Source organism: Pelophylax lessonae (genome assembly GCF_965119305.1).
Source record: "Pelophylax lessonae genome assembly, chromosome: 1".
NCBI lineage: Eukaryota > Metazoa > Chordata > Amphibia > Anura > Ranidae > Pelophylax > Pelophylax lessonae.
The window spans coordinates 459,321,831-459,342,964 of record NC_138768.1 but is presented as its reverse complement, the minus strand read 5'-3'; the positions used below and the strand labels follow the sequence as shown (position 1 = coordinate 459,342,964).

At 43.2% G+C, this 21,134-nt stretch overlaps 1 protein-coding gene across 3 annotated transcripts in view; it reads left to right on the top strand.

Annotated features, from left to right (window-relative positions):
- Positions 1–21,134, top strand: part of KCNN1 (potassium calcium-activated channel subfamily N member 1) — a 210,662-nt gene that overhangs the window by 24,671 nt on the left and 164,857 nt on the right. For all 3 annotated transcript variants that reach the window (XM_082266734.1, XM_082266733.1, XM_082266732.1), the window contains exons 2-3: positions 8,105–8,548; positions 20,811–20,906. In XM_082266734.1, the coding sequence (XP_082122860.1) occupies positions 8,186–8,548; positions 20,811–20,906 (459 nt within the window). In that variant the 5' untranslated portion in view covers positions 8,105–8,185. The remainder of the gene's footprint in view (positions 1–8,104; positions 8,549–20,810; positions 20,907–21,134) is intronic.

The window sequence follows — 21,134 nt, the reverse complement described above, 5'->3', positions numbered from 1 at the left end:
AAGGAGTCTTGGCTGCTCTCCATGACAATCATGGTCATCTGGGGCCTGAAAGGACTTTCCAACTTGTGAGAGACAGGTTTTACTGGCCCTGTATGCGGGGTGAAGTTGAAGGATACTGTCGTTCTTGTGCTCGCTGCATCCAGAGGAAAACTTTGCCACGTCAAGCAGCCCCAATGGGCCATCTGCAAAGTCAGGGGCCTATGGAACTGGTGTGCATTGATTTCCTTTGCCTGGAGCCTGACTTGAGTGGTCAAGGGAATGTCCTTGTGGTAACAGATCATTTCACCAGATACGCCCAGGCGTTTCCAACAAAAGACCAGAAAGCCACAACAGTGGCCAAAGTATTAGTGGAAAAGTTCTTTGTGCACTATGGTTTACCGCAACGCCTCCATTCAGATCAGGGAAGAGACTTTGAAAGCCGGCTGATTAAGAAGTTGCTAGACTTGTTAGGCATCCAAAAGACTAGGACTACTCCCTACCACCCACAAGGGGATGCTCAGCCTGAACGGTTTAACCGGACTCTTTTGAACATGTTGGGGACCCTGAGCTCAGAAAAGAAACAGCACTGGAGTAAACATGTAGCTGCCATCGTACATGCCTACAATAGTACTGTCAGTGATGTTACAGGATACTCCCCATACCGATTAATGTTCGGGCGGGAGGCTCGGCTGCCAGTGGACTTGGCTTTCGGCATATCACCTGATCACACCTCAGCAGCATCTCACAAGGGGTATGTGGACCGGTTGAGGAAGAGCCTAAAAACGGCCTACGAAAAAGCCCAAGTCTCATCTGATCAACGGGGGCTGAGAAATAAAAGAAACTTTGACCTGAAAGTTAGGATCCAGGATTTGCAGCCAGGGGATAAAGTGTTGTTGAGGAACTTGGGTATCCCTGGGAAACACAAGTTGGCTGACCGTTGGAAATCCCAGCCCTATGTCATCTGTAAGCAGCTGCCAAACCTTCCTGTGTATCAGATTAGGCCGGAAGGGAGAGTGGGCCCACTGAAGACTTGGCATAGGAACCACCTATTACCTCTCTCAGAAGCAGTTCGCCTACCTCCTGACCCAGTCTCACATGAAGTCCCTTCAACGTCTCAAGGGCACAGGCCAGTTACCAGATCTCAAACAGCATTTCCAGATGTGAGGGATGGAGATTCTCCAATTGAAGATCTGGAAGCTGAAGAGGAGGTACCTGATTGGATGTGGTCATCTCAGTTACCAGAACCCACGACTGCGTACCTGTCTTCATCCGAACTGGTTGAAAGAGGAACCCTTCGGGCAGAAGCTCCTGAATTTGTGCCTTTCCACATGCTTACAGAAGAAGTAGCTGATGGTGAAGATCCTGAGGAGGAGGTTGCATCTTTCTCTGAAGAAGAATTAACTGCTTCTGAAACCCCAGAGTCCAATGCGTTGGGACTAGAGGAGGAAGCTCTTGAAGAATCCCCAAGAGCGGCTGGTTCCAGCACTTCTAAGATTGTGACTCCCAAAGAACAGAGGGAAAGAAGAGTCATTCACCCACCCAAAAGACTAACTTACGACAAATTGGGGAAATGCTCGGAAGAAGCTGTTCTTACTTCTAAGAGAACTCTTGATCAGCCTAGTTCTTCCACTGCAGATTTAGTGGAGGACAACCCTAGCTCACCCCCAGGCACATCTGTACAAGCCACTCAAGTGTCGGGGGTTTGTGAACAGAACCACCTTCCCTCCCCCAACAATTGGTGGGAGGTTCCGCTGTCGGCCCTGTGTTTTAATGTGCAGTTGTTGGGTTTGAACTCTGCTTCTGATAAGGGACATGGTTTACCGTTGTGCATGAGTTAATTGTTTTTTTTTCCAACGTATGTGACAGGATACATGCTGTCGTTATCTTTGGGGACCAAAGTTTCTAAAGTGGGGGGAGTGTGTAGCGGGCATCCTCCCATTTACAATTGTTCATTAGTAGACCGTATAACATTTTGAAGGAACTCGGCTCCATCTAGTGGCCAAACTGCCACACTGCAGCTTGGTGGTTTTCATCAGAAGTTTCTAGTGGCCAAACTGCCACACTGCAGCTTGGTGATGTTCATCAGATACTACGATACCCACAATTCAGTTGGAACACCAGGGTGCATTGCTTCACCGCACAGCCTTTTGGGGGAAGCTTTATAAAGGAAGGGAGGAGCCAGGCTCTCTCTCTTGTCTCCTGACACAACAGCTAGAAGGAAGCAAGTGCTGTGGGCTGATGCTGCGGACTAGGCCTGAAGCCTGAGCCTGAAGTGACGGAGTGGAAGCATTTCATCTTCAGTAAAGGAGCCTTCCCAGAGAACCCATTGATGCTCTGCAGAGACTGGTGTTGCCCACATCTAACCACAAGAGCGGCTGGTGACAGAAATCGGAGGTGGAGAGCTCGGGAAGGAAGAGGCCGTTTGGTGAGCAGGGCACATGCCCAAATCTGTTTCTCGCTTGGAAGAAAGTAACTTTAGCCGGTGCTAACTACACTTCAGATAGTACGCAGTACACTCAGCGGCCTAGTGCACCTTCCAGGAGACTAAGCATTTAAACACAAGTACATAAGGTGTCAGGGGCCTATATATGCACCACTAAGAAGATTAATACGCCCAATTACGCAGTAACATTGCGGGTGATTGTAACCTTTTTTTTTCTCACCCCTTTTGACTATATATCCTTACTTTTGGATTACAAATAGCTTGTGCACCAACGATTGCTAGCGAAGATTCCAAACCAAAAGGAAGGAACTGTGTATGGGATTCAAATAGGTTCTGCCTACCTGATACAAGAGACTAGACGTGTGTAAAGTATAGCCTGAATTGGGTAAAAGAAAGCCTATGAGTTATCTTTTAGTTGCATAAGTATACAAAAATAGCTATCTTAATTATATTGTTTATTATTGTGTCAATAACTTTATCTTTCTTAGTTGACTCTTGTGATGTCTTTTGGAGTCAACTTGTACTTTAACTCTCAGTAAAGCTACTTTGGTTAAGCAAAAGTCTGTGTGTTGCACCTTGTGTCACCCAGAGGGACTGCGGCTGGAGAAAGGTGACAAGTTATTATTACTTATTGGGGTGATATATCCTGAACTGTGTTCTCCTGTAGCCATTTGGTATTATAGTCCCATTTCGTGTCAGTTGTGCCTAGGGAGGGTTCGAGCCAATTTCAGGGGTTGAAAGGCAGGACGTAGACCCAATAATCTAATCAGCAGCTCCTGCGGGGGTGGTGCTACACCAGTATATACATTTTTCATGGTTTTGTCAATATACAGGTGCCTATGTATGATAGGAGCTGACTGCTACTGATCCAACTGATTATAGTAGGATTAAAAATAATATATGTTTATAGGAAGTGTGCAGACATCTAGACCTCTGCAGACACCCCTGGCCAATCTGAACCCAACACACATGTTTATGCTATGATCTTCCTAAAGAACAGCACCGCAGTGGTCAGATCTTTAGACCACCCTCCTTATAGATGGCTTGCACCTTTATATATGTAAGAACAGATCCCAATATGCTGTATATTGTTATTCTATAACATTATTCTGGGATATCTATGCATTGCCTATTGTAAAGCCTAATCTTTTAAAATTGTGTCTTTGTATAGGAAATGTGTGCATCAAAGTAGTGAAATCTATATAAAAAAAACTGTACAGGGGGATGTACTATTCTGCTTTCAAATCGCACAGTACAATATAGAGCCAGATACGTGTGTTTGTTTTTGTGATCACATTTTCTTTAAACATGGAACCAGTGTTGTTTCACATGGTTGTCTTGGAGTGGAAGATGTAATTTGCAATCACAGGTGTGAAAAGTAGTTATCCCTTCCAAGTCAATAACTGATTTTTGACACCTTACCTGCAAAAACAGCAACTAAATGCTTTATGCAGCTGTTGTCCAGTCTTTCATCACTGCGGAAATATACTGGAAAAAAAAAGTGTTTACCACTGCCTGTTCTCTCCAGGATATAATATATATATATATATATATATATATATATATATTTTTTTTTTTTTTTTATTTCTACATATATATTTATATATATATATATATATATATATAAAATATATATATATATATATACAGTATATATATATACAGTATATATATATATATATATATATATATGTGTTTACCACTGGCTGTTCTCTCCAGGATATAATATATATATATATATATATATATATATATATATATATATATATATATTTTTTTTTTATTTCTACATATATATATATATATATATATATATATATATATATATATATATATATAAAAAGTGTTTACCACTGGCTGTTCTCTCCAGGATATAATATATATATATATATATATATATATATATATATATATATATATATATATTTTTTTTTTTATATATATATATATATTTTTTTTTTATTTATACATTTATATTTTATTTATAAGTGTTCACCACCGGCTGTTCTCTCCAGGATATAATATATATATATATATATATTTTTTTTTTATTATTTATATATATATATATATATATATACAGTATATATATATATATATATATATATATATATATATATATTTATTTGTATATTTATTTATATATATATATATATATATATATATATATATATATAGATATTTTTTACATTTGTTTATTTAGTTATATATATAGTAGGGGGAGGTTACCCCCCCCGGTTTCAGTTCCATTAGGGCCCTTTCACACTATCTGTCCGTCGGACGGACTCCGTTTATCTCAGCGGGGGATCGATCGGCCGATCCCCCGCTGAGCATGAGGATGACAGCTGTGTCTCTGCGCTGTGTGCAGAGACACAGCTGTCAGTTCCCCATACATCTCTATGGGGGAATTGGATGGGAACGGACCGTCGGTCCATTCTCATCTGATCCCATCCGATCCCATCCACTGGACGGATGGAAAATAGGGTTTCCATCCGTCCAGATTTAACAGATCGGATCGGATGTCAGTGGACATGTCTCCGCTGACATCCGATGCCGCATAGGAATGCATGGGGGGACCGTTCAGATCTGCCAAAAAAACGGACAGGCGGATCTGAACGGTCCGCCTGTGTGAAAAGGGCCTTAGACACTCATCAAGTGATTGAAATCTCCCAAAAGGAGACATACAGCAATTGAAGATTGGCAGAGAATCTAAAGCTACTCCACTCAATCCAATAAAAAAAAAAAAAGTTTGGCCTGGAGTACCGTTCAAGGCAAAACAGACACATAGGTTTAGGCTATAAAATGTGTGTTTTTCCACTGCTGAAGAAGCATGGACATTTTACCAAAGGGTGTAACTAATCCACTTAATTGATAACCACATCATTTTTAAGGAATCATTTCATATCTGGAAAGTCGCCAACTGTGGACATGGAAAATGCTTCAGTTAGACGATGGTCACGGTAAATGCCTTGAAAGGAAAGCAAATTAATCCATCTTTCCATCTTGGCAGAAAAGTGCATCCATCTGAAGTAAAATTCATCAATACTAACTGTGTTGTTCAACACTATAGCAACACTATAGCAAAATGTTTTTTTTTTTTTGCTACGGTTTTTTAATACCTTAAATTGATGAAGAAAGAAAATAGGCATTGGGGTTGATTTATTAACGGCAAGTAAGCAGTTTACTTTGCAAGGAAATTTTCTCTTTGTATAGTGAGTGAGGTGAAGCTCTGCTGACATCCATCATCCAATCACAATCAGCATGTTCAAGCAAAAATACTGTTTCCATTTGTTTTCCTTGCATGAGACTGGGTATGCTTTGCAAAGGGAATGTTCCCCACATTCTCATAGTTAAAGGAGAAGTATGGCCAAAGCTTTTTTGGTCAAATTTCTCCATTAGATCACAGGAGTGGAGTTCGTCACTCAGCTGGTCCAGGCTTAGGAAAGGTCCTGACCATATGGTTGGGATCCACCCAGATGTTTTGAATGGCACCTAGCTCAGCCTCTCAGTGATCCAATGAGAGCCTGGACCAGCCCCTCCAGCTCCCTCCACAGCCTGGCGCTCCAATGAGCACTGGAGGGGAGACAGGGGAGGACTGGGCCAGGGGGTAGGGGGGCAATTGTGATGCCCTGTAAAAAGGCTGCACATGCCTTAAGGATTCCTGGTGAAGAGAAGTAAAAAATTCCACACCGCTGACCTACTGAGTGCGGGATGAAGACAAGGACAGAGCGCAGGCCTCCCCTCCAGCATGGATGGTGTAAACTGTGTCTGAGCAGAGGCCAGTTCCATGCACCACTGGAGAATCCCCCCCCCCCCCTCCGGCCAGCCCCGAGTTTGGTCAGTGAGTAGAGAGTACCAGGAGTGGAGCTTCAGCCTGCATTAGAGGTCAAGAGGAGGCCGGGAAGAGAGAGAGTGGGAGGGGGGTCAAGTCGCTGCACCATGGGCCTCTGGTTTGTACTTGCCCCCCAGGCAGAAAGTTGCCAGTCTGCCCCTGAGGGGAGAGCAGAGAGCCACTGACTAACGGTCATGGCTCTCTGCTCAGAGCGTAGGGGGAGAACTTTTTTGTCGCCAGGACAAAAAGGTAAAGGTAGCAATAGAACACTGTAATTTTCTGCCATTGTTCAAGCACATTCCCCACTACTAAAATGTGTTTTTGTTCACTTTGGGGAGATTTTCCATCACTTCCTGACAGGAAATGAGAGAACATCTTCCAATAAGTATACAGATGGTACTAAAACCCAACTGAAGCTCTAACTCTTCTCCAATATATTCGAATCAAACCAAACCAAAAGTTTGCCTGTTGTGGGGTTTTAATCGTTTTTTTTTTTTTTGTAATGCAAGTTAAAATAGAAAGAAATGGAATTCTGTGAATCAGTATTTACACTTGTTATGAGAGTAATAAGGGGCTGCCATTGTTGGTCTCCTTGTAAAAATGCTATTGCCTGGTTTTCATGCAGATTCACTGGCTTCAGTATTCTTCTAATGCCTCGTACACACGCAACGATTAACGTCCGAACGATCGGCCGTCTTTTGTCCAGTGTTGTTGTGTTGGTTGAAATGTGCTTTAGACTGCACACAAATTTTCTCGGCCAACAACAACCAACTTCAGAAGTGATGTCATGTGATGGTTTACTTTCAGTGTGTTTTTTCTTCTCTGAGCATGCCCAGTCTTGCTCATCTGATTTTTGTCTGCCGAAATCTGTACTGACTGACGAACAATCGGCCGTTCTGTTGACGGCCAACAAAAATTTTATAGCATGCACACCAGATTTTGTTCGGCCGAAAAGTCGCAGTCGGTTGTCGGAAGCATCATACTAACAAGCCGACAATCGGCCGATCGGACGTTGGCCGAAAATTCACGGCCAACAATCGTTGCGTGTGTACGAGGCTTAAGTAAATCCTGACCAGGACTATTTATACAGATCAGGTGAGTCAGACACTCTTAGAGCCCGTTCACACTGGGGCGATGCTACTTCCCGGGGCGACCTCACAGGTCGCGGTGCGTCGTGGAGCGGCCGGCACGGACTTCATATCATTGAAGTCTATGCAGGTCGCTCCGGGTCGCCCCAAAGAAGCTCTGGACCCTTTTTCTAAGTCGGAGCGACTTGTGTCGCTCCTATTAGAATGGGTCCACAGCTTCTCTATGGCAGGCGACCTACGGCGACCTGTCAGGCGACCAGGTCGCCTGACAGGTCGCCCCAGTGTGAACAGGGTCTTATATGGAGACTTCTCCTGGTTTAGCAAGTTCTGAAGCAAGGAGGTCAAAATGAGAGCCAGGCAACCAGCATTTAGCCCCCGTTCACACTGGGGCGACCTGTGAGGCGACCTGGTCGCCTCACAGGTCGCCGCAGGTCGCCTCCCATAGGGAAGCTGCGGACCCGTTCTGATAGGAGCGACACAAGTCGCTCCGACTCAGAAAAAGGGTCCGGAGCTTCTTTGGGGCGACCAAGAGGCGACCGCCATAGACTTCAATGTTAAGAAGTCCGTGGCGGCCGCTCCGAGGTAGCGGCGCGCTGCTGTGAATGGGGGCTAAGAGAAAGAGAAGAGAGTAAAGGTAGCCTTTATGTTTGTTTAATAACAGATTTTCTCTTCGAAGTTTTATTTTACAACAGGTAAAACAAATAAGATACAGTATATTTGGATAATCTCTGAAGAATCTTGTCTCTTTATGTTTTCCTGTAGGGGAACGTTGACCTACAGCCCATCAGTCATGATGGTCCAGAAGTATCCTTCAGAAAGTCCAACCGTTTTTCGGACATAGCCATGAACAGCTGCAGATACAACGGGGGGATCCCACGACCCCTCAGCAGCCTGAGCTCCTCCAGGAGAAATCTCCACGAGGCAGACCCAGAGACCCAACCCCTGCAGACCTTACACAGTCCAGGGATCGAAGTGGTTGTCAACAAAAATGACCCAATCAAAGCATCGCACCGCAGCCTACGAGGAGGAGATGATGGTAGCCACCGGGGCCAAAAGAAAAACCAAAACGTTGGCTACAAATTGGGTCATCGCAGAGCCCTGTTCGAGAAGAGGAAAAGGCTTAGTGATTATGCACTTATATTTGGGATGTTTGGTATTGTGGTCATGGTTACCGAGACAGAGCTATCCTGGGGGGTCTACACTAAGGTAATGTTGAAAACATGACTAACTTGTAAGAAAACTGATGTATTTAATGACATGGAATGATGAACAATACTGTGTAGTAACCCATAATTAGCAATCATATCTTAGTTTTCTCTAATACACAATCATATTTCATTTGCGTCATTTCCATAGTTTATAGTAGCCAGAAAAATAGATGAAGATTATGACTAATTGCTTTAGGGTATTGCACATCATTGCTCATTACACTTTCAGTGCATGTCAAGGCAGCTTCCCATAGGCGATTAAACATGGCACCAGTTATAAGCAGAGAGCACTAGGAGCTAGGCATTGTCTTCTACGCAGACTTATCGACTTTACATCTGTCTTTTCCTATCAGTTCCAGTTGTTTTAACAAAATACACTGTCAGATTGTCAGACAGTTTCAACTGAAATCTTTTGTATTGCCTGACAACTTGGCTACATGTACTGTTTGCATAGCTTTAAACTTATATTGTGTTGCATTGCCATTGTTAGCCATACTTTTTCACATCTCTCTGAGCTCCCACCGTTTTTCCTTTATTCTTTTTAACATTAGGAACAGTTATACAATACATGTCAAAAACATATTCGCTTCTGAAGCAAAATTAGAAATGTACTTGGTCAGTGTATTCTCATAGGAGATTGTGTTTTTTGGAATATTTATCTGTCTTTCTGAGCACCAACAGCTACTAAATGCAAATGATGATTTCATTCTAACTGCATAATATGTGGGCTTGATAAAATGTGCACTATTTCTTTCTTAACTAACACTGGCAACTTAGGAAACGAGACTTTGTGGTTTTTTTTCTTTTCCCCTTTTTTTTGTTTCCCTTTTTTAAAACTTTGGGGAAAGAGTTGCAAATGATTTAAGGCCTTGTTCGCAAGGGTGTACTTAGGCATACATCAGTCTGAGAGCTGTGTTTTGCCCAGGGCTTTTTTTCTCAGAGAATAGGTGCAGGAACTCCCACTTTCGGAGTTACCCCTTGTCTCCGCCCCCTACCTACCTCCTCCGAGCACCGTTCCTAGGTTCCACCCCCTACCCACCTCACAGTACTGCCCCTTTTAGAGAATACAGAATCAAGTATCATTTGTGGTACTAAGTAATTTGTATGGGATTTGTTAATGATAACAAGAAAAGCAGTAAAATTACAACAAAGGACCCCCCGGAAACAGTAGATCCAACCAGCAACAATTGACCAGCCACAACCAAATACTCACCAGACAACAATAGACCTTCAGCATCAACAGTAGATCTCCCCACAGACAGCATCAATAGACCCTCCAGCAGCCATTTACAATAGACGGTTCCCTCAACAGTAGATCCCGCTCAGCAACAACTGACCCCCCCCCCCAAGCAACATAAGACCAACCTCAGCAACAAAAGACCCCCTCTGTAAAAATAGATCCCTTCCGGAGACAACAAGTCCCCTAGGAGCAACAGTAGACCTCCCCAGCAACAATAAACCCCCCGCAAAAATATATCACCTCCAGCAACAATAGATCCCCCACCAGCCAGCCTCAAAAGACACCCATAGCAAAGCCCAGCACCCGTTGCCATTACATACATTCAGTGTTGGAGGTGCCGGAACTGCGTTCCCCCGCGTTTCCGCTGAAAAAAAGCCCTGGTTTTGCCTGTACGGGATGCACAGTTGTTCTTTGCATCTGCGTACATGCAGTCCCATTCATGTCAATTGGGACACAGCTAAATTAAATACTAATCAATCGCAGTAGAGTTATGTGTTTGGTCTGTTCAGCGCTGAATATTACCCTTTTTTTCTGAATTGGGACGCAGTGGCTGCACAGACAGTGACTTCCCTGTGCTTCCCTTCTGCAGTAAGTGAGTACAGTGGGAGGGGCTGAGATTCCCATCTGATGAATGCAAGCTGGCAGAGGGAGGTCATGTGTCTGCACAGCAGGGCTCTGCAAAGAAAGGTATTTAGCATTATGATTTTAGAAAAACATACGCACTGTACTGAACAGGGACCTAAAACAGAGAGAATCAAAGTAATTAATACATGTTTCTTGACTTTACAAGTCTGGAGCAGCTGCAGGGAATAGAATTACACAGCCATGAGAGGAGAGGGGAGGAGAGGGGCGGGGAGGAGATCGGCCCTTACACAGACTACATAACTGGCAAGGTGAGAGGGAGTAGAGAATATGCAGAGACACTGATGAGATAGCTTGATGATGGAGGCACATAAACTGACCAAGCTATCAGAGATCAGCAGCCATGATATATGTGGTCAGTTTACAGAGGGGAAGACAGGAACAGGCAGGATCAACTAGGTATTGTACAGCAAAGAAAGGGAAAATTGACATGGCAAAAGCGCAGTGCTATGTCTCGTGTCTTAAAGAGACAGGAGCAGGAGCATTTTTTTTTCTAGTTTACAACCACCTTAAGGCCTCTTTCACACTACCAGACCAATTGGGTCAGCCTGCCAGTTTTTCAGGCGGACTCAATTGGACACTCCAGCCTCCTCTATGGAGCGGCGGGTGTCAACGGACATGTGTCCCTTTACATCTGCCAACATCCGATCCCATCTGCTAAAAACAGACAGATGGGGATCCGTTCCCCAACCGTCTGGTGGATCGGATCAGATGGCAATCGGGTGTTAATGGACAAGCAGTCTGTTTACATCCAACCACCCATAGAGGAGAACTGGCTGTGTCTGTGCCCACTCTGGAGTGGACACGGACCAGCCATCTGCCTGCTCAGCAGGGATCAGAGGATAGATTCCCTTAGGCATCAAAATAAAGCAAGTGTTTTTTGTTTTTTTTTACTAATGCAAACTTTTTGTTTGAAAAAAGGTTTTCTTACAGATATTTGAAGCAACAATAATGGAACATACAAGTAGTCAATTATGGATACACTGAAAATGTGTGTTCCTTAAAAAGATAGTTATCTAATGTGGCATATAACAAAGTGTCACCTCAAATAACTATTGTTATAGAAGGAGTGTTTTTTTTTTTAAGCTAGAAAAATGATTAACATTGTTTGAAAGGAGATTTGAAGTTGATGTAAATCATTGCAATGAAAGTAGGGCTATAGGCAAACCTTTTTAATTTGATTTACAATAGAGCAAGGGAGGGTTATAACCCCTGTCTGATTTTTATTTATTTTTTTGCCGACTTCCTCTCATTGCAGAGATTTCCCTTCACTTCCTATCCCATAGCTAAACAGGAAGTGAGCGGAAATCCTTGCAAATTAACCACTTTAGGACCAAGCCTATTTCTGACACAAGTTGTTTACAAGTTAAAATTAGTATTTTTTGCTAGAAAATTACTTAGAATCCCTAAACATTATATATATATATATTTTTTAACAAAGACTCTGGAGAATAAAGTGGCGGTCATTGCAATATTTTTTGTCACGTGGTATTTGCGCAGCGGTCTTTCAAACGCAATTTTTTTGGGAAAAAAAAGAATTTCACTGCATTTAAAAAAAACTAAACAGTAAAGTTAGCCTAATTTTTTGTATATTGTGAAAGATGAGGTCACGCCAAGTAAATAGATACCTAACATGTTACGGTTTAAAATTGCACACAATCGTGGAATGGCGACAAACTACAGTACTTAAAAATCTCCATAGGCGACGCTTTAAATTTTTTACTGGTTACCAGTTTAGAGTTACGAGGAGGTCCTTTTCTAGAATTATTGCTCTCACTCTGGCGATTGCGGCGATACCTCACATGTGTGGTTGGAACGCTGTTTTCATTTGCGGGCGCAACTTAGGTATGTGTTTTCTTTCGGGCGCTTTGAAAAAAAAATGTTTTCCTATTTATTTTTATTTTTAGCACTGTTTTTTTTAAAAAAAAAATAAATAAATCAGATCACTTTTATTGTTGTCACAAGGATAATAAACATCCCTTGTGACAGTAATAGGCAGTGACAGGTACTCTTTATGGAGGGATCTGGGGTCTAAAAAACCCCAGACCCCTCCACTGCACTTCAAAGTATTCAAAACGGCGAAATCGTCATTTTTGCATACTGACAGTTTTTTAAAATCAGCGCCTTTAGCGTGATTAGCGTGAAGTGATGTTGCTTCCGGGTCACTACATCGATCAAAGCTGAATCCGGCTTTGCTCGGGACTCCAACCAGCCGGCGGATGTGCAGGCTGGTTGCTCAGGTCTCCCGGTGGGATGGGATACCCGGGCGGAGCCGCGGAAGGAGGCGGGAGGGAGGGGACGTCCCCTCCCGCTCGCTGGGATAACGGCCGAGTGGCTGCTGAGCCACATTGGCTGTTATCTCCTGAAAGCCGACCGCCGGCTCTAAAAAAAACGGTACCGGGTTGATGCCTGCAACTGCAGGCATCATCCTGGTACAACCACTTCTGCAAGGTACAGGTACGTCGGTTTGCGGGAAGGGGCTAAGGGAATTCTATGAGGACCCCCATCCCCCATGACACTAGAACTAGTGTCCCCATTGGAAGATTTCCCCTCTATTACTTTTCTGGGAACAACCCAAAATTTGTGATTTTCTTTTACTTTTTATATTAATGGTAAGTTAAATAAAGAGGGTGGATCTCCGTAAGGCCTCTTTCACACAGGGGGACCGTTCAGATCTACCTGTCCGTTTTTTTTTTTTGGCGGATCTGAACGGATGCCCCATGTATCTTTATGCGGCATCGGATGTCAGCGGAGACATGTCCGCTGACATCTGATCCGATCCGTCAAATCTGGACGGATGGAAACCCTATTTCCCATCCGTCTAGCGGATTGGATCGGATCGGATGAGAATGGACAGGCGATCCATCCCATCCAATTCCCCCATAGAGAACAGCGGGGACCTGACAGCTCTGTCTCCGCACACAGCGTGGAGACAGAGCTGCCACCCGCCTGCTCAGCGGGAGATCGCCGGATCAATCCCCCGCTGAGAAAAACGGAGTCCACCGACGGACTCCCCTGTTTGAAAGGGGCCTAACAGGGGTACAGACAGAAATAAAAACCTAATAGGTGTTCTAATCTATCTCCACTCTAATCCAAAACTAAAAAAAAAGTTTTGCCTTATACTTGAACTTCTCTTATTTACTTTGATTTGGTCTGTTAAATATACCACTGATTGATTTGTTGATTCTGCTAGAAATCCAGTAAACAAATAACTTTCTCTTCCCTCTGCTGTATTGTTGTCAGTTATAATTACCTATTCTCTCTGGACTACAGAACACCCTTGCTAAATTATGGAGAGGGGGGAGTTTTGTGGTCCTAACACACTTCCTATCCTAGCCTGACCTTCTATCCTAGCGTGACAAGGGAACTTTCCCTACAGCTTAGAGAACGAGGTGAAGTTTTGCTGACTTCCAACATCCAATCAAATGCAAGTAAAATAGCTGTTAAATTCCTTTGCATGTGATTGGGTATTCTTTGAAAATTGAAACTTTCTTCCTTTTCCTTTCCTTTTTTTTCATTTTCTAAAAGCCATCATATTTTGAAATAATGTTTTCTGATTATCCATCAAACTAGCTGATGATTTAACAGGTAAATCTAGTTTGTACAGTATAATAATTGGTTGATTACGCTGACAATAGAGAGAAGGTTTTCATGCTCAGAGCTGTATTCTTAGACAGCACGTGAACAGGAGGTGATCATCACATGATCCAGCCAGGCCTGCTCATATTCAATGATGATCACGTCATCCATGGTAACTATGGTTCTTGTGCAGTGGCAGCAAAATGCTGGCATATGTATTAAAGCTATCCTGTTGGGAAAGACATTTAGAGGATTATCTTTCTAATAAAAGGCTTGTTTGCCTGGCTATTTTATTACATTCTAAGTCACAGACCCTACACAAACATGCTGCAAACCATAACCCCTGATCAGTATACTGTTTCAAACCAGTGACTTTAGACAGCCTTGTGACCATTAAATTGGAATAAAAGTCAGGCAATGACCATTTGCTGAAGGAGATCAGCAGCATCAGCTCTTTAATTTCTTTAATGGCAAGTTTACTTTACATTGAAGATAATCATTTAGTCAATATCCTTATATATCCAGTTATTTCTTTTATTGGATAATATTTTCCTTCATATATGCAATTGGAATTACATTATAAAAGCTTTCTCTTAAGCCTAGTACATACTACTAGTTTTTTTTTCATTCAACCCAGCAAGGCTGAAGGAAAAACACTAACAGTTCTGGAGGAGCTGCTGTACTAACTATGCAATATTAGTACAGCGATCTCCCCTTCTGTGCTGTTGTGTTCTGATAGGGGGGCGCCAGTACAGTCCAGGAGCCGATCAGCAGACCTTTTTCCGGTTATGGCCCTTCAAGCCACCGGCTTCTGTTGGACTGGCTGTAGGGTGACCACATACTACCAAACTGCCATTCAGGAACACCCCACCCCTTTTCCAGCTAAAAAAGGATGATTTGCTAATACCACAGCCACAGTAGTTTATAAGACCAACGCAATTAATAATTCTACCTACTATACGGGCCCAGCCGCCCAGCATGTCTGCACTTAAGCTTCACGAGACACTATGACTCACTATGAGAACACCAACACCAGCGACCCAGCTGGTTACTTCACCAGGTTATGTTGCCCCTCTCAGGTAACAAAAAAGCTGACAAGTACCCCAAAAATAGCACCCCCTGATTATAAGTGGCTCACACACACAATGCCCCTCCATGACAAGCACCCCATACACACTTCCCAGTTGATAATAAGTGCTCCACACACAGCTGGCACAGAAGAATGTAAAGCTACCTGCTGCAAAATGTGGAGGAGGAGGGCATATGACACTGAAGCCCCACCCCAATGATGTGTCCCTCAGGTGACAGGTCCCTCAGTCAGTCGGGCAGGAGGAGGAGAACTGAAGTCCGGCAGCCGATCTGAGCCAGCAGTGCTGCAGCTCACAGAGGACGATCACCACCAGCCAGCCCAGCCAGTCCCTGCAAGTCACTCCCTCCTTCTCTGCATGCCGACGGGTGCCGGACTGGAAAAGGAGGAGGTGGTTGGACTAGAGGTGGAGCTAAATAAGCATCAATGACTAGGCAGGCACCGGACTGGAGAAGAAGGAGATGAGTGGACAGGAGGTGGAGCTAACTAAGCAACACTAGGCAGCCACCGGACCAGAGAATGAGGAGATTGTGGACTGGAGGTGGAGCTAAGCAGCACTAGGCATGGGCAGGCGGCCTTGGTACTGGCGGCCTCACTCTTAGTCTGTCTGTGACTGTGTAGGTGACGACACTGGTTGGCGCCAGACGGCACTAGAAACCAGTTTTGGCAATGTAGCTGGTAGGGTGGGTGTGTTTATTTCATTCTGGGACACTGTATTGTCCCAGAATAAAGGTGCCGGAGATTGGGACAGACAAGCCAAATGTGGGACTGTCCCAGGCAATCCGGGACACGTGGGCACCCTAACCAACCTTTAATACACGTGGGCCGAATGTCAGCTGGTTTCTATTGAACCAGCCGATGCTGTCCAAAATTAAGCCCGTGTGTACTAGGATTTACTTTTTGAGTGATTACAGGCGGTCCCCGGGTTACAAACATCCGACTTACAAATGACTCCTACTTACAAACAGAGGGAGACAACAGGAAGTGAGAGGAAATCTACCCTTAGGAAGAGAAATTTACTCATGTAAGAGTTCTCATGAGAAAAAGGTGTCTCCACTGAAGCGTTATCACTAATTCTTGTTTTCACAACAACTCAAAATTTTCAAAATCCTTGTGCAGGCTCGCCCCAGAGTCCTGCTCTGTGTGTCCATAGGACATAGAGACCGTGGCTCAGCCCCGCCCTCCCCACTCCCTCCACACTGGCTGTGGCTGACGGTGGCTCCCACTGCTGTGTCTGAGCCAATGTGTAGGGAGAGAGCAGAGAGAGAAACGCTGCTCTTGTGCACATCGTTGAATTGAAATCAGGCTCAGGCAAGTAAAAAGGGGTGCTGGGAGGTTTTTTACGCTTATGCATTGAATGCATGAAGGTAAAAAAGCTTCAGCCTTTAGAACCACTTTAACTATGGTGGAGAAATTGATGCCAAAATGGCAAGGCTCCAGGCAGACTTATGACTTACCCACTAGTTATCTCAAACGAAGCTTGTCCGCTCCCCACCGTACACATAACAATAATTCAAACCCCACCACAGCTGAAACAATAAAGCTTTTAATAATAGGATGCTGATGCATTTTGGACTTTATTGTTATATTTTCGAGAAACTTTGAATTGTATGATGCATTGGTATTGATTCTACATTTGTGAAAAATCTGTGTAGTGGTTCAACAGTTGTTGTCTTTCAGCAATAAAACATTAAACAGTCCCTGCGCTGTATGTGGTTGACTTTATGGTGGTGAAGTCAGGGAGAAAAGGTTTGAAATCTCAATAAGAAACATGGGAAATAGATAGAAAAGCCGAATAACAAATGTGTGAAAAATGTTCACTTATCTAAGTTTTGTCCAAAGAAGGTCTTGACTCTAGATATCATGACTACCTTTTTTCTTATTATATTAGGGTTACAAGACTAAATGATTTGAGCATCACATATGTGTATTGTGTATGTGCTGGGATGAGTGCTATTAGGGTCCATGCACTTTGGCTTAAAGAGGTTGTAAACCTGAAAAAAAAAAATTCTTCTTTTTGCAACCTGTAAGACAAACACATAATGAGCTAGTATGCACCGCATACTAGCTCATTATGAAATACTTACCTTAGAATGAGCCCCCGCCATGCCATCCGCTTACCTGTATGACGGGCGGCATGTCCAGTCGCCCGTCTTCCGGGATCACGGCATCCGGCCATCTGATTGGCCGGAGCCGCGGTGACGTCACTCCCGCGCACGCACGGGGGAGCCGACGGTCACGGCACGGGACTCTGAAGGAACGGCACCAGCAGCCGTTCCTTCGGAGCGCATGCGCCAGTGACGTCACTGGCTGCATGTAAGGTAAATATCTCCTAAACGGTACATGTTTAGGAGGTATTTACAGTACCTATAGGTAAGCCTTATCATAGGCTTACCTATAGGTAAAAGTGTCAGAGGAGGGTTTACTTCCTCTTTAAAAAACACTGCTTTTATGGGAGTTTTATGTATTGCTTGTAGAAGCAGCTCAATGTCATCCTATGTGCCCTTGCACATTAGGCCATTTTAAAGACATATTTTAAGGTCAGCGTTTAGAGGCAGGGAAAAAAAATAGTAATATGTGTAATAATGTAATAATGTTTTTGAGGGCAGTTTTCTGGCAAAAAAAAAATGCTAAACGCTCCTAAACTCCTGTGCAAAATCGTTTTATATCAGCCAAGGGAGCTGGTGTTTTTTTAAGCCCAGTGTCCATGGACCCTTAAAGTGGTTGTAAAGTCAAATAAAGATTATTGCCAGCTCCTCTGTTCTATTAAGTCATACTACCCTGTGTACATGTTTGCATAAAATTACGCCTGTAAATATCTTATTTCAGTTTGTTTCTGGCCAGTCACGTGACCTCCCCCGATCTAAGGGCAACAGCGGGAGGGGCCGAGATCCCCCTCAGCTGGGAGGTCACGTGACTGCTGTGCTGTCCACTCAGCCCTTCCTGCTGTAGCCCTTAAATTGGGGAGGAAAGTGGCCAGAGGTCAAGTGACTGGCCAGAAACAAACTGATATAAGGTATTTACAGGCACAATTTTATACAAACATGTACACGGTGTGGTATGGCTTAGTAGAACATAGGGGCTGGCAGTAGTCTTTATTAAACTTTACTGCCAGCTACTAATAGTGGCAGGAGGAGAGGGGTGGGGAGGAGATGGCTCACACACACAGGAGCTGACAGGCAGGGAGGGAAGGGGAGAGAGAAGAACAGCGAGATGACAGAGGCACGTAACCTGACCACGGTATCATGGATCAGCTGCCATGATTACTGTGGTCAGCACACTAAGAGGGACACAGGAACAGGCAGGACCAACCAGGTTTTTTACAGCATAGAAAGGGACAGATTAGGCAGCGCAAGCACTGTGCTGTGTAGCCTGCTATAAGGGAACAGGATCTTTTTTTTTTCTTTTAGGGTTTAACCTCTTTAATATATTGCAGAAACTAGTTTTCCTACCAACATTTCCTATACACACCCCATATGTTGTGCCAAGGCTGCATTTTGCTCCCACTGCAACCTTGGAGAAGAAGAAATTAGCCATTATCAAAAGAGCAATGATTTCAACAGACGTTGCCTTCCATTTCTGTTAGGGAAGTTTGTATAAAAAAACATTTAGAGGCAAAGGAAAATGTAGATCTGTTCTGTATATGCTATCATAAAGGTCTCTATTCTGAGACGGGGATCCACAACTGAATTACCTTTGATTATATACACAACTATACTTCCAACAAGCCCTCCCAAATGGGGTTCCTTTTCCCCCACACCTTGTTTTTTAACCCCAAACCTATTGAAAAAACTACCACACTGTTCTGGGAATTTAAGTGGCAAAATGGTCTCTGCAAAAAAAACCCCATCCAAAGGGTGAAGCAGTACTCAAAAAAATGTCAACTGCATTTTGCCAGATTCTAACTGACAACCCACAAATAAGAAGTCGTGAACATGCAGTATGCGTTATGTTTTGCTTCTTCTTGAATTCTGAGATTGCCAGCTATCAGTGACCAAATAGTGAAGAGCTGTCTTCATGGATTCCCTCTGCAGTCTGCTTTGCCAAGCAGATACCTGGCTTTGGAATGCCAGCTAAAAGTAAAGTGGTAAAGGCATCATTTGGGAAATTTAGCAGTCCACTTCCATATCCCAGACTCTGTTGGATGATCCCCTCCCACCTTCCCAATAACAAAAATTAGACAAATCGAAATAAGGTTATTAAAGTGTCACCAAAGTCATATCATTAAAAAACGATCAATAAATGGTGTATTAAATGCTGTTCATACTCGGGCACTATGGGATTCATTTTCTGTATTCTGCAAAAAACCTGGTTGATCCTGCTGTTCTCTACCCCCCCTTCTGTCCGTGTCCTCAATTCAACTAGGGACCAGCTGTGATGGCAACTCTGCACATACTCAGGTTTCAGTGAGCTTCTATGTTAAGCGTTTCCTCTCTATCACATCTGAGCAGCCCATGTGATTATAAAGTCACACATGTGGGTGTATACAAAGTGGTAAATGACAGTCCACTCCCTCCCTCCTCCTCCATAACCACTAAGCAGCTAAACACAATGGAAGCTGGATATTATATGTAGATTGATGGAGGCTTCGCCTCCCTCTTATTCTAAGACACAGGCTGGAGGGGTGGGACGCAGCCTATGATTGGCAGAAATCCGCATTACAAAGGCTGTTTTTTTTAACATGTGACCAACAGCAGAGGACTAAAAGCTCCTCCTGCTTATGTTTCCCTGCAGACAGGCTTGGAAAGAGCTGGGTCATGTGACAGCTGTATATCAATTAGGAAAAAGGTAATTAAATGTTTGTTTTTTTAATTCAAATAATTACAGTGCCATCATTCACATACAGAAATAGAAGGAAGAATCTAAATTAAACAGTGTATGTTTAGTATCACTTTAATGATGACTCAACACATCCAAAAGGTAATGTAATGCCCATTTCCCTGGCCCTAGCTTGTCAATCAAGGTTGATGAATGGCTTGTGCAACACCAGAGCTTGGGTCTCCCAACAAGGATTAAGGTCCAAAGAACCCCTTTGTCAGTTCACAAAGTAGATTGGATCGAGTTGTGATTTTTAGCAGATTATTTCAGTGTCCTTTAGCCCTGGTTCACACCGAATCTGACTCTGAAATCATGTGACTTCACTTGAAATCGCACGGTTTTAAAGCCACAGGTCATTGCAACTTTAGGTGCGACTTGGCTGACAACTGTGGGACTTCATGCACAGGTTTTTTTGTGGCAAGTTGCACCTGAAATTGCAAAAATATTACAAGAACCTTTTTTTTTTTCAAATTGGTGCGGCACTGCAAAGTCGGCATCGCACTGATTTGAACAGTTCTATTGCCAAAAATAGGGTGCGACTTGTCATGCGATATGAACCTGTCATATGGGGCTAAATCCTCAATGATGGGAGTTGCAAAGTGGGGGCTTTTTTTTTATCATCAACACTTCATATCTGAACCATTCTCATTAGCCATACACCGATTGATTTCTATAGGAAGCACTCTGTTATGTAGACTCATGAAACTGTACTATCAATGACAAGCACAAGCACAATAATCTTCAATGCCTATTTTTTTGTATTATCTGAGTAGTTATTAGTGTTTAATGGTATAATGGTATATATATTATATATTTCCATTAACAACCTGTTTCAGAAAATAATACCCAGGTAATGGCTGTGAGTTGATCTATCCTGTTTCTTTGTTTTTGTAGGAATCCTCTTACTCATTTGCACTGAAATGCCTTATCAGCCTCTCAACTGCTATCCTGCTTGGACTCATTGTCATGTATCACGCCAGAGAGATCCAGGTACTATCTCTTGTTAAAATTAGACTGTGTAACAGCTCTATTACTCATTTTCTCACATCTGTTGCAAAAATATGAATTCAAAGGTAAGAGCGTGAAGACATTTCTATACATTAGATCTGTGCTATCCTACATCTTAGATTTTATATCCTGAAGCAAAATATATAAGTAACACATTTGTTAATGCTTGCTTGGCTAGACTATGGAATGGTTTAAAAGGCAAAAATGCAC